This window comes from Myotis yumanensis, unplaced genomic scaffold (genome assembly GCF_028538775.1).
Source record: "Myotis yumanensis isolate MYYU_CA2020_CCGP unplaced genomic scaffold, mMyoYum1.0.hap1 SCAF_13, whole genome shotgun sequence".
Classification (NCBI taxonomy): Eukaryota; Metazoa; Chordata; class Mammalia; order Chiroptera; family Vespertilionidae; genus Myotis; species Myotis yumanensis.
The window spans coordinates 40,747,535-40,760,882 of record NW_027223764.1 but is presented as its reverse complement, the minus strand read 5'-3'; the positions used below and the strand labels follow the sequence as shown (position 1 = coordinate 40,760,882).

The 13,348-nt window shown below is 39.6% G+C and overlaps 1 protein-coding gene across 2 annotated transcripts in view; it reads right to left on the bottom strand.

Annotated features, from left to right (window-relative positions):
- VPS26A (VPS26 retromer complex component A) overlaps nt 1-12,925 on the bottom strand; it is a 33,842-nt gene extending 20,917 nt beyond the window's left edge. Inside the window, exons 1-2 of one of the 2 annotated variants that reach the window (XM_070432888.1) lie at nt 12,801-12,925; nt 6,647-6,796 (exon numbers count right to left, since the gene is read on the bottom strand). In XM_070432888.1, the coding sequence (XP_070288989.1) occupies nt 6,647-6,796; nt 12,801-12,803 (153 nt within the window). In that variant the 5' untranslated portion in view covers nt 12,804-12,925. Of the gene's footprint in view, nt 1-6,646; nt 6,797-12,800 lie in introns of those variants that run through there. The other variant, XM_070432889.1, reaches the window with a different exon arrangement.
- Nucleotides 12,926-13,348: the final 423 nt, after the last annotated feature.

Below are 13,348 nucleotides of genomic sequence, written 5' to 3'. Positions count from 1 at the left end.
TCTCATCACTGATGTTTCCTATCTCTCTCCCTCTCCCTTCCTCTCTGAAATCAATAAAAATATATTTAAAAAAAAAAGAATCTCCCTACCTATATTGTAATAATTATTTCCAGTTGTCTTAAGGAATACCTCAAAAACTCCCCAAAACATTTGACAGACAGCAATTAATTTTAACTCTAAAAAGGATATGTTACAACAGTCCCAAGACAATTCAATGTGGAAAGAATATTCTTTTCAGGAAATAGTGCTGAAACAACTAAATATCAACATGCAAAAGAATGCAGTTGGATCCCTACCTCACACCATATACAAATGTTAACTCAAAATGGATCAAAGACCTGCATGTACAAGCTACAATTACGAAAGTCTTAGAAGAAAATTTAGGTGTAAATTTTCATTAACCTTATATAGGCAATGCTTTTTTAGATGACACCAAAAGCATATCTTAGATGACAGCAAAAGAAAAAAATAACTGGATTTCTTCAAAATTTAAAACTGTAGTGCTTCAAAAGACACCATCAAGAAAGTAAAAAGATGCCCGACTAGTGTGGCTCCATGGTTGGAGTGTTGGCCCGAGCACCAAAGGGTCATGGGTTCAATCCCAGGCCCCACTTGGGGCCTGTGCAGGAGGCAACCAATTGATGTATCTCTCTTACACTGATGATTCTCTTTCCTTCTCTCCCCCTTCCTTCCTCCCTTCCACTCTCTCTAAAATCGATGAAAAAAATATCCTCGAGTGAGGATTTAAAAAAAGGGGGCGGGGGAGATGATGATAAGACAAGCCACAGATGGGGGAAAAAATATTTGCATACAACACATCTGATAAAGGATTTTTATCCAAAATAGTCTCAGAACTCTTAAGACTCAACAAGAAAAAAACAAACAACCCAATTAAATATTAGGCAGAAGATTTGAACAGGCATCTTACCAAAGATATGTTTGGCAAATATATATAAAAAGATGGCCAACAACCAGCCAGCGTGGCTCAGTGGTTGAGGATCGACCTATGAACCAGGAGATCATGGTTGGATTCCTGGATGGGGACACATGCCTGAGTTACAGGCTCAATCCCCAGTGTGGGGTGTGCAGGAGGCAGCCAATTAATTACTCTCTCATCATGTATATTTCTCTCTCTCTCTTCCTCTCCCTTCCTCTCTGAAATCAATAAAAATAATAATAATTTTTTTAAAAAGATGATCAACATTATTAGGGAATTGCAAATTGAACAATAAGATGCCACTATACACCTATTAGACAAATTCTAAAACAATGACAACACTAAATGCTAACAAGAACATGGAACAACAGGAACTCTCATAAATTACTGGTAGAAAGGCAAAATGGTAACACTACTTTGGAAGACAGTTTGACAGTTTTTTACACAGCTAAACAGGCTTTAACATATGACAGCAAATGTGTTATAGTGCATTTGAGGGTGGTTATTTATCCAAATGAGTTGAAAAGTTTTATCCATACAAAAACCGGCACAGAGATGTTCACAGTAGCTTTATTCACAACTGCCAAAACTTGGAAGCAACCAAGATGTCCTTCAGTAGGTGAATGAATAAAATGTGGTACATCCAGACAATGGAATACTATTCAGCACTGTAAAGATATGAGCTAATAAGCCACGAACGGACATAAAGGAACCTTAAATTATGTTTTTGAAAGAAGACAATCTGTAAAGGGCATATGCTATATGATTCCAACTATATGACATTCTGGAAAAGGCAAAACTATGATGATAATAAAAAAGATCAGCGGATTTGTGGCCAGGAGAGAGACAAATAGGCAGAAGAAAGGATTTTTAGAATGAAAGTACCCTGTATGATATTATAATGATGGAAGTATGTTATACATGTCCAAACCCACAGATACAACACCAAGAACAAATGATTATGATGTGTCAGTGTAGGTTCATCCTTGATAAAAAAATATATACTATTCTGGGAATTGACGTGTGGGGAGACCTTGCATGTGTGGAAGTAGGGGGTAAATGGGAAATCTCTGTACCTCCCTCTCAGTTTTGATGTAAACCTAAAACTGTTCTAAAAAAATAAATAAATAAGTCTTTTTAAAAACCTGGGGAAAAATTGGGCTTACAGAAGCTCATATCCCAGAAATATCATAACAGGAATTTATTCGTGCTTTGGGTGGGATGTCAGACCTCCCAGGTCTCCAACATTATATCTAATACTAGAGGCCCGTGCACCAGCGGGGTCCCTCGGCCTAGCCTGTGGGGATTGGGCAGAAACCAGCTCTCCAACATCCCCCAAGGGGCCCTGGATTGCGAGAGGGCAGTTCTCAGGTGATGCTCCCCGGAATGGGGCTCTCTCCTCTCTGATTCCAGGTACATCACCCAAGAACTGCAGCTGCCAAGTCACCGCAGCTCAGCAGCTCAGGCATTGAGCATCTGCCCCATGGTGGTCAGTGTGCATCATAGCTACCAGTCAAACAGTCTGCCCCCTGGTGGTCATTGCGCATCATAGCTACTGGTTGGAAGGTCAAACAGTCACTTAGGCTTTTATATGTAGAGATATGAAGGATTTTTATGCAGAGAATCCTGCAATGCAAAGTCAAGTTTGGAAACCAATGATCAGTCCAACATTCTCAATTTACAAGGGAGATCCAGAAAGTTAAATGACTTAAGAGTTATCTACTAAGACAGTGGTAAAGTCAAGGTTAGATCTCCCAACTCTACCCCAATGATCTTTTTATTATATTGACATTTAAGAAAGCCTAGATTGGTGTGGTAAGACATGTTCTTAGTGACCAATGCTTATTTTCTTCTTTTTCCATTAAACTTTCTTTTCAAAGTGCTCATAAATCATATTTAGTAACCTGTTCTAGAGTATGCCAGGAATAAGTATTAACAATTATTACAAGAGTTGTAAAAAAGAAAGAGAAAACCAGGCATATGTCCTCCCTGATGAAAAAACACACCAATCACCTGTATTCTTGCCAAAAGAATCAAACTTGAATTTGATCAAACCTTTTGATCCAGCTGGCAATTAACAGACAATAACTGTTATCATGAGTATGCAGAGAGAACTTTACAGTTCAAATGGCCCAGATTCTTCAACAGATAAATTATAAGGGAAAGAAAGGCATTAACAGAATCTGAGATTAAGAGATTTAAACATCCTATCAATTTTTTTTAAAGAGCAAGACTAAACAATTAAGAAACACAGTTTTTTATTTTAATTTATTAAATATATTTTTATTAATTTCAGGAGGAAAGGAGAGAAACATCAATGATAAGAAAGAATCATTGACTGGCTGCTTTCTGCACGCCCCCTACTGAGGATGGAGCCCACAACTCGGGTACATGCCCTGACCGGGAATCGAACCAGTGACCTCTTGGTTCACTGAGCCATGCCAGCCGAGCACAGTTTATCATTTTAAAAGTCAGCATAGGGCAGTGGTTCTCAACCTTCTGGTCCTTTAAATACAGTTCCTCATGTTGTGACCCAACCATAAAATTATTTTCGTTGCTACTTCATAACTGTAATGTTGCTACTGTTATGAATCTCAATGTAAATATCTGATATGCAGGATGGTCTTAGGCAACCCCTGTGAAAGGGTCGTTCGACCGCCAAAGGGGTCGAGACCCACAGGTTGAGAACCGCTGGCATAGGGTTACTTTTGAGGGAAAAAGATTGTGTTTGGGATGGAACATATAGGGTTGTTGGCAAAGTTCTTCTTGACTTGAATGGTGATTACAAGAAAATATGCCTTATAATAATTTATTTTTGTTTTATGTGGTTTGTAAACATGTTGTATTTCATAATAAAAAGGTTAAAAATTTAAAAGCTCAGGTAAATTAATAATCAGATTCCAGATATAATATTCTTTGACCAAAATATTTACCTGTAAGAGGTTTAGCATTTTTTAAATGTTATTTTATCATTTAAAGTATTACAAATAGTACATATGTCTTCTTTTTTCCCCCATTAACCTTCCCCCAGTCTCCCTTACCCCCTCCCCCGCAAGCACATGCCCTCACTGGGGTTTAGCATTTTTAAAAATGTACTCTATAGCTATTGATTAGGCCTACATATGATCCATAGCAATTCCAAAAATGTAATCCGAATGCCAGCTATTTTTTTTTTTTAATCACACTGTGGTAGCTTTATTTCCTTAAATATTTATTCCCTTTTTCCTTTATTTATCCTATAAACATTAGTCTAATTGGCCCAGATAACATAAGGTTACTTTAAACCTGACAGGGAATGTTCCCTACTAGATTTAAAAACAGTAAATAAACAAACCAAATAAATATTTAGTGAGGGCCTATTATATAAGTAAACTATAATGTACCTTATAGAAAATACAGAAGCACACACTGATTCCCTGGATCTGAAAAAGCTTTTAACCTAGCAAGAGAGATATTTATTTACTTGTCATACCTATAAATTAAATATCTGAGATATTAGTGGGTTCAATCTCCCCTTAGAAAGACTAGATTGGTATCCCTACCTCTCCAACACCACCATATTATCTCCTTTCCTATAGGCTGAACACTATCTCCTTTACTTTTCTTTCATTTGATATGTCCCATCCTTTTCAATTTTGTCTGCTCTTTTTTAGGGCCTTTTCTCTTCTTCTCCAACAATATTTTTGTTGTTGTTAATCCTCACCAGAGGATATTTTTCCATTGATTTTTAGAGAAAGTGTTTAGGAGAGGGAGAGAGGGGAAGAGAGAGAGAGAGAGGGAAGGAGAGAGAGAAAGAGAGAGAGAGAAGGAGAGAAAGAGAGAGAAAAAGAGAGAGAGAAAATTGATGTGAGAGACACATCAATTGGTTTCTTCCCCCACAGACCCCAACCAGGGCCAGGAATCAAGCCTACAACGGTGACATGTGCCCTTCACCGGAATCAAACCCAAGACCCTTCAGTCTGCGGACCAATGCTCTATCCACTGAGCCAAACTGGCTAGGGCCTTCTCCATATTTTTAAAGGAAGAAGACCAGAAAAGTAAAGTTGAAAGCCAAAACATTTATTTCAGATATAACCCTAAGACAGCAATAAAAGTAATTTGTCAAAGATCAGAATAGACAATGCAGTAAAATGGCTAATAAGCCTAAGTTCAACCTATCTAGTAATCAAAGAAATGCTAATTATAAAATAGCGAAGATTAAAGTGATCATATTCAATGCTACTCTGGGTGAAACAAGGCATTATAAGGAGACATGTGATTTGATGCAAATATTTCAGATTAATATGTATCAACACCCTTCAAATATTCATGTATTCTGGTCCAACAATTCACTTCCAGGAATTCATTCTAAAGAAACAATCTTGCCCTGGCCATTGTGGCTCAGTTGGTTGTGCCTCGTCCCCTGCTGGTTGGATTCCCAGTCAGGGCATATGCCCAGGTTGATGGTTAAGTCCCCGGTCGGGGTGCAGGAGACAACCAATGTTTCTTCCTCAGATTGATGTTTCTCTCTCTCTAAAATCAATTTTAAAAATATTTTTTTTTAAAAAAGGAAATAATCTTATCCTACAAAATTTTGGAGAAAAATTTATGTATATAGACGTCTGTATTAGCAAAGATATGGTAACACATTACAAGCCATATGAAAAAATAAAATAAGAAAAAAAAAGAAAAACTACTTAAATATTCAAAAATAGGAAAAAAGTGCCCGGCTGGCATGGCTCAGTGGTTGAGTATCAACCTATGAACCAGGAGGTCATGGATCAATTCCTGGTCAGGGCACATCCCCAGGTTGTGGGCTGGATCCCCAGTGTGGGGCATGCAGAGGCAGCCAATCAATGATTATCTCTCATCATTTATGTTTCCATCTCTTTCTCCCTCTCCTTTCCTCTCTGAAATCAATAGAAACATATTAAAAAAAAAAGTATGCTTAATATACTATGTATACATAAACATTAATTAATGCAGAGACTAGGAAGAAGCACACTCAAATTTTAACAGTGAATTCTTTCCAGATGATGGCATTATAGTTATTTTATTTTCCAAATTGTTTAATATGTGTCTATATTACTTTAATAAGCAGGGAAGAAAAACTCTCATTTTATACTAAAAAAAACTATTTCAAATGTTTTATGGCTTGACTTTGTCTATAGTATTACCACCATTCCTAAGTATCACAGACTAATGACTATTATTGATTCCCTAAGGTATAAGAATCCTATACATAAAAAAAAAAGAATCTTATATATCACTTGATAAGGAAAAGGAGAGAAAGTGAAACCTTACAAAAGGTATCATAAACGTTTCTGACCATGCAGAGACACATTCCAAACATACTCCTTCACAGGGTACCAAGAAATGAGAGATACAATAGTAGTAGTACAGAGAGATAAACTACAAAGAATGAGAAAGTAACGTTTAGAAAGGTATACTAGGGAATTATCCTTAATCTCTATAACTCAACAAATTTTGCATGGATTGCAGCCCCATTAGAGAAACTGTCAAAAGCAGATAGTCACAAACACAAAATTTTGCACACAATTTAATTTAAACTCTGACCCTGTAACTCTTTTAGTTTAAGAATCTTTCCTGTAAATGTTCTAATAAGCAAGGTTTTAAGCTGATCCTTCCGAAAAAAAGATCATTCACATTTAGAAACAGCAGATACCACTTTGATGACTAATTCTAGCATCCTACAAACAAATGATTTACCTTTCCTGAAACAGATTCCCCATCATAGAAAAGATAGTGTTTTTCTACTTTGCCATCTTCAGTTTTCATTTCCGCCATTTTCCTGGTTTCCCCATCATTAAGGATAACATCAATCTCACAAATGGGACCAAAAAAGCCGCCAAGAAAACTCTGAAATAAAAGAAAAATGCTCATAATGATCATGTTTTGTCAGTTGCTATGTTTTATAATTCAAATTTAATTACCTATGACCTACAGTTAAAGAGACTGTAAATCTGTGAATTTCTAGGAAATAATTTAAATTTAATACAACAATGTAAATAGTTAATACTGTACACTAAATAATTTGAGGATAAATTCATGTTAAATTTTTTACAATAAAAAGACAAAAACTACAAATTTAAACATGCTATAATTTCAATCATTTACATACAGAACCACTATAAATAATCAAATACATATACCAGAAATCTAAAAATCTGGATTGAAAAGTTACCTTTTCGTAGTTATACTTCTATAAGGTTCTTTCATTATAGCAGAACCCATAAATCCAAATTACTTGTACAAATCCAGATGAGTTATTATGGTGTACTAACTACTTTCAGTAAAATCTACTGCTATATAAGACTGAACAAGAAGTGTTACACTGTGTAAGCCCTTGGAATAAAACTGGGTCTAATGGAAGAGAGAAATTAAATTTCTGTGAATTTTTCCAAAGAAAATGTATAAGCCTTGTTCTGTAAATCCTGAATATGACAGACTGTAAGAGACAAAGATCAATTGCTTTTGACTGTCAAAGCATACTAGTAATACAAAATCCATTAGTAACTCCAATATCAGATTTAGTTGTGGATTATTTTTGTCATTTACAAAAGCCAGTTTTCTGTTCTTTTAAAAAATTTACAGAGAACAATCTCCTATCCTGTTGTCCTATATCCCTTTTAACTCTGCCCTAACAACCAGAATCATCTCTTAAAAACATAAATCTGATCATCATTCTGTTTAAAATCCTTTAGTGTGCTGGTGATAGTATAAATGGGAACACCTATTTAAAAAAATAGATGACATTGTGTGGAAAAGCTAAACATATCCCATGACCCACCAATTACACCCCTAAGGTATCTACCCAAACAGAAACTCTTAAACACATGAACCAGGAGACTGTGTAAGAATGTTCACAATCATCACTGTTCACAATAGCGCCAAATAGTTAACAATCCAAATATACATCAAGAGAATGGATAAATTTTAGTCTATATTCATACAATGAGCAATGGAATGAGATACAGCCACAAACAAGCATGAATCTCACACATATAACGTCAAGTGAAAGAGGCCAGACACAAAAATACACACTGTATGATTCCATTTATTAAGTAAAAAACATGCAACATACATTATAGTTCTACAAGTCAGGAACTGGTTGGAGAAAGCATAAAGAGAACTTCTGGGTGCTGCTAGTCGTGTTCTGTTTGTTTTTAGCTGAGTGCTTTATACACAGGTATGTCCACTTTGTGAAAATTCATCCAGCTATACACATATTTGTGCACTTTTATATAGCTAATGTTTACTTCAGTGAAATGTTATTTTATCTTTTTAATATATTTTTATTGATTTGATAGGAAGGGAGAAGGAGAGTTTCGTTGAAACATCAATGATGAGAATCATTCATTGACTGCCTCCTGCACGCACCCCCCCCCCCCCCCCCCCGGGGATCAAGCCCGGAATCTGGGCATGTGCCGTGACCAGGGAATCGAATCATGACCTCCTGGTTCATAGGTCCATGCTCAACCACTGAGACACACTGGCTGGACTAAAATGTTATTTTAAACACACACACTATTTCCTAACATGGCCTACATATTATTTGGCTCTATCCATCTCTCCAGCCACACATGCCTCAAACAATCCAAGTTCATCAAATTTGCCACTCTCCTTCTTGATCTAGACCAAGTATCCTTCACCTAACTAATTCATCTTTTGAGTCTGTTTGACTCATGTCCATAAAGAGACTTTCCCTAACTTCCTAATCAAAATTGGATTCTCCAAATTTAGATCTCACAACACCTACTTTTGATTATTCTGTACTTTTTCTTACTGTGTTGTTAGCTCATGTGAGAGGGGGTTTTTATCTACTTTCTTCACGCTGTATCCCCCAATGCCATATTGTTAGCTAATGTGAACTGAGATTCTTATCTGCTTTCTTTTAGAGAAAATATATATGTTTTATTGATTTTTAGAGAGAGAAGGGAGAGGAAGAGAAACATGGGTGTGAGAGATAAACATGGATCGGCTGCTCCCCGCAGGCCCCCTACTGGGGATCCAGCATGAAACCCAGGCATGTGCCCTGACAGGGAACTGAGGCGACGACACCCAACCAACTGAACCACACTGGCCAGGGCTCCTCGTTAGCTTTTATATATATTTCTTTTATTGATTTCAGAGAGGGAGAGAGAGATAGAAACATCAATGAGGAGAGAGAACCATTGATCAGCTGCCTCCTGCACGCCCCCTACTGGGGATTGAGCCCGCAACCCAGGCATGTGCCCTTGGCCGGAATCAAACCTGGGACCCTTCAGTCCACAGGCCAATGCTCTATCTACTGAGCCAAACCAGCTAGGGCTCCTAGTTAGCTTTTATACCCGAAGTTTTCAAAACGTGCTCAAAATAGTGTATTTTCTCCAAAGCGCTACAGATATGAGAATGTTCAACAGCTCAGATGACTGATATTTACTAATTATCAACAATGTGTAAAGCACTGAGCCAAGAGTGTGTGTGTGTGTGTGTGTGTGTGTATGTATGTGTAGCAATTATGAAAGGGTAGAAGACAATGGCTTCATTTGAGTTATAAAATAGAAGCAGGACATAACATTTAATTTTCTTATTCCCCCTTAATATTTCCCCAGAGCTGCTTCCAGAAAAAATGAATTTGAAAACTATAAAAATTATCTTATAGATAAAAAGGAAATACAATGGTAACATTTTTTCCACATACATATATTTAGCACATAGACCTGAACACTGAATTTGAAGGCTGATATTAAAAGATCAAGTAATCAAAAATAAAATATCAAAATTGCCACTAATTAAAATGCAAAATAAACTTGAGTCTTATAAAACTTCCCAATTAACTAACAACATTATAATTAAACAATAACTATTATTTTTACACAATACATAAAAATTAAAAATATGTATAAACTATGTCATCCTTTATTTCCTGTAATGCATTAAGTATTTCATAATTAAAAATTAAAATGTAGACTTAATTTTCAACACAATCAAAAAACTAAGATTGGGAGAGAGCAGAAGATATTTTAAAAACCCAGTATTGCATTTGCAAAATAACAGGTTGAAAAATAAAACTACAACACTTTTAACAATGTTTAATTAATGATGCCATGAGAATTTAGCACTGGGTTAACACCCAGTTTTTTTACACTAGGATATATCAAAAATTAATTAGTCTTACTAAAAGCCTCCAGAAAATTGTGGATGTCTTACATTTAACAAGTAGACAACAGGGAGAAAAAATATCTGAGAAAAAATCGTCTTTTTTTCTAAAAGGAGTTGAAAGAAAGGATTCTCTACCCAAAGTTTTGCTTTTGAAGTTTTTATTTCAAGGTGTGCATCTTCTGTTATTTCAAACAAAAAGTCACAAAATTAAAATATTTCAGCCTTGGATGGTGGCTTGGTTGGTTGGAGGGTCACCATCCCATACACCAAAAGGTTCTGTGTTCGATCCCTGGTCAGGGTGAGTACAGGGACAACCTATTGATGTTTCTCTTTCTCTTTCTCTCTCCCATCATCTCTCTCTCTCTCTCTCTCTCTCTCTCAAATCAATAAAAACATATCCTCAGGTTAAGATTTAAAAATATCTAAAAAATAAATATTTTATTCACGCAAAATCAAATTAAAAAATACTTCTCCCAATATATAAAAAGGAAACAAACTACAGAATTGTCAGAATGGTGAAGACTTGAAGAAGAAACGGGAATAAAAATTTAAAAAAAATAAAAGGTTAGGATACATTAATACAGACTTCTGCTGAAATTATAGAAGGCAGTTTTGAGATCTTTAAAGTGAAAGACTACTCAATTCTTCTGGAAAAGTTATCTTCAAGTAAACATTTAGAATATGAGAATTTCAGGAGCAATACTAGGCACTTAATATACAAGTGAAAACTCATAGATAGCCTTTAAATAACTAGACTGCAATATATGACAATTAAAACATTTCTAAATTGTTTTGTTTCTAGGCCTAAACCTCATATCACTGACTTTAAGATTGTTCATATAATTTGTAAATCCAATATTTTTACCATCTAGCAAAATTACATGTAGCTACATTAAAAACCAAACTTTCTAGCTCTCACTGAAGGAATTTCACTAGGTCCAGTGGATGTAAAGAAATGCAACTCAAGGTGAGTGGAAAGGAGGCTCTCAAAATTTATTCATTAGCCCATACACAGCAATGAAACAGCAAATTTTCACACATATGTGCCCATTCACGGTTATAAAACCTTAGAATTTAGTTTGACGACTAAGTTGAAAATAAAAATAAACTGCTCATGAACATAACTCAAAAGCTTATTAGAAGTAACCATTTTAAATGTAAGCAAAAAGTAGGAGGGCCTTTTAAGTTTTCTTTGCAAATAATGTTCAACTAAAGAAGACTCCCCTAACACCTGACGAGGCAAGGTCCCCCAACACCTCCTTCTTAGTATTTATCACAACTGTAATGCCCACGTTAAACAAGTCATTACACAAACGTGTGTTCCCCTCTGGACCGTAAGCCTCACGAGAGCACGGGCTGGCTCAGTCTTGCTCACGGCTCCTGGGCTCACCTAATTATTTGCTGAATGAAAGGGGGAAAGGTTCCAAGCTTAAGAATGAACATGTCCGTCTTCACTTGTATTTATTCAAAGTAACTTTTAAAAATAAACCGAGCCCTGGCCGGCTTGGCTCAGTGGATAGACCGTCAGCCTGGGGACTGAAAGGTTCCAGGTTCAATTCCGACCAAGGGCACATGCCTGGGTTGCAGGCTCGATTCCCAGTGTGGAGAGTGCAGGAGGCAGTCAATCAATGATTCTCTCTCATCATTGATATTTCTCTCTCTCTGTGCTTCTCTCTTCCTCTCTGTCCTCTCTGAAATCAATAAAGAAGTATATTTTTAAAAAGAGCCCTAACCATTTAAAAAATAAAACATAAAAATAAACCGAGGTTGGTCTTTTGCCCAAGTGTCATGCAGTGTAGTGAACCGCTGAGCTTCGGGAAAGCAGGTAGTATTTAGGAGAACACACAGTAGGCGCTCAACAATATGCTTGCGACGTGAAACGAATAAATACGACCATCCCATGAGCCAAACGAGGTCAAATCCGGAGACTGCCGGCACACACGGAGTTAGCCGCCATCGTGCCCACGCTAACGCCGCTTCCCCCTGTGTCCGGAGTCCTCGGTCTTCCTCCCTCTGCTCCCGAGGCCGGTTCAGCATCCCAGCGCTAAGCGTCCAGGAACGGCTCCGGGAAGAAAACGAAAGCCGGCGCTCAACCAGCGCTCCAACGTCCTCCGCGTTAGGGACGCCCCCTTCCCACGCCCTTCTCTCTGCCTCTCTCATTCTACAAGTGTCAGCATCAACCACAACGAGGGGCAAGGAATCGCGGAATGTCACCAGACCCAGGTTTCGAAAGACCACGGAGTCAGAGTCATCGAACCAGTGACCCTCTGGGGAAGGTGGACCACGTCCTCCCCCCCCGAGTCCAGAACCGGGGGACTCAAGGGTCCCCCCACGTGAAAGAGACCGAAGCTGCCAGGGAAGAGCGGAGGGACCGGCTACCTTGGAAGGGGAGGCGGCGGCGAGTCCCCGCAGAGGCGGGGTCCGAGGACCCAGCCAGGGCCCCCACAGCCGACCGAGGAACGAGGGCTGAGGCTCAGCCATGGCCGGGAGAGCGCGCCGCCGCCCGCAGGTGCTCGGGCCACGCCGAGGGTGGGAAGAGACCGCGTCGCCCGCCCTTCCCAGACCCCGCCGTGGCCCGACGGGCCTAACCCGGCTTCCCGCCCCGCTAGCCTGCCGTCCCCCGCGGCTCCTCCCGCGACGCCGGGCCCGCGGTTGGCCGTCCCACCGCGCACTCCCGAGCGAGGGCTGGAGGCAAGCGCGCGGGGCGCCGCGCACTCACCATTGTCAGCGCCGCCCGCCGCGTCCCCCGCGCTCCACTCTTCCTCCCTCGGGAGAACTCCCAGACCCGCACTCCGTCACGTGACCCCGGGCCGCCGACTGCACGTGACCCCTTCCTTCCTCCCCTCCCTCGGCACCGACTTCCTACTGGTCTCTCGCCCCGCCCTACCGGCCGGCGTGTGTGGTGCGAGAAAGGCCGCTGGGGGCGGGGCTTCGCGCTCCACCCTACGGCGGAGGGGGCGGGGCCTGAGTTGTCGTAAACTGGGCGGGGCCTGGGCGGCCCGAGGCTCCCCGGGTTCCCCCTCGCGCTCCTTTCCGTCACGTGACGGTCAGTTGCTGACCCGCTGCTTTGCCCCAGCCGGTTCCTCCTCCCTGTTTGAGTAGCTGGGAAGGAGGGAGGGTGGGAGGGTTTGTTCGGGAGGCGCTGTCCGCCGGGGGGTCACGGGCCCCCGAGGGGAAGGGAAGCTGTTACTCGAGGTCCTGCTTCCTCGGGCCTCGCAAGAGCCGTGCTCGCTAATCCAGAGATGAGGCATTCTTCCAACTTTCTCC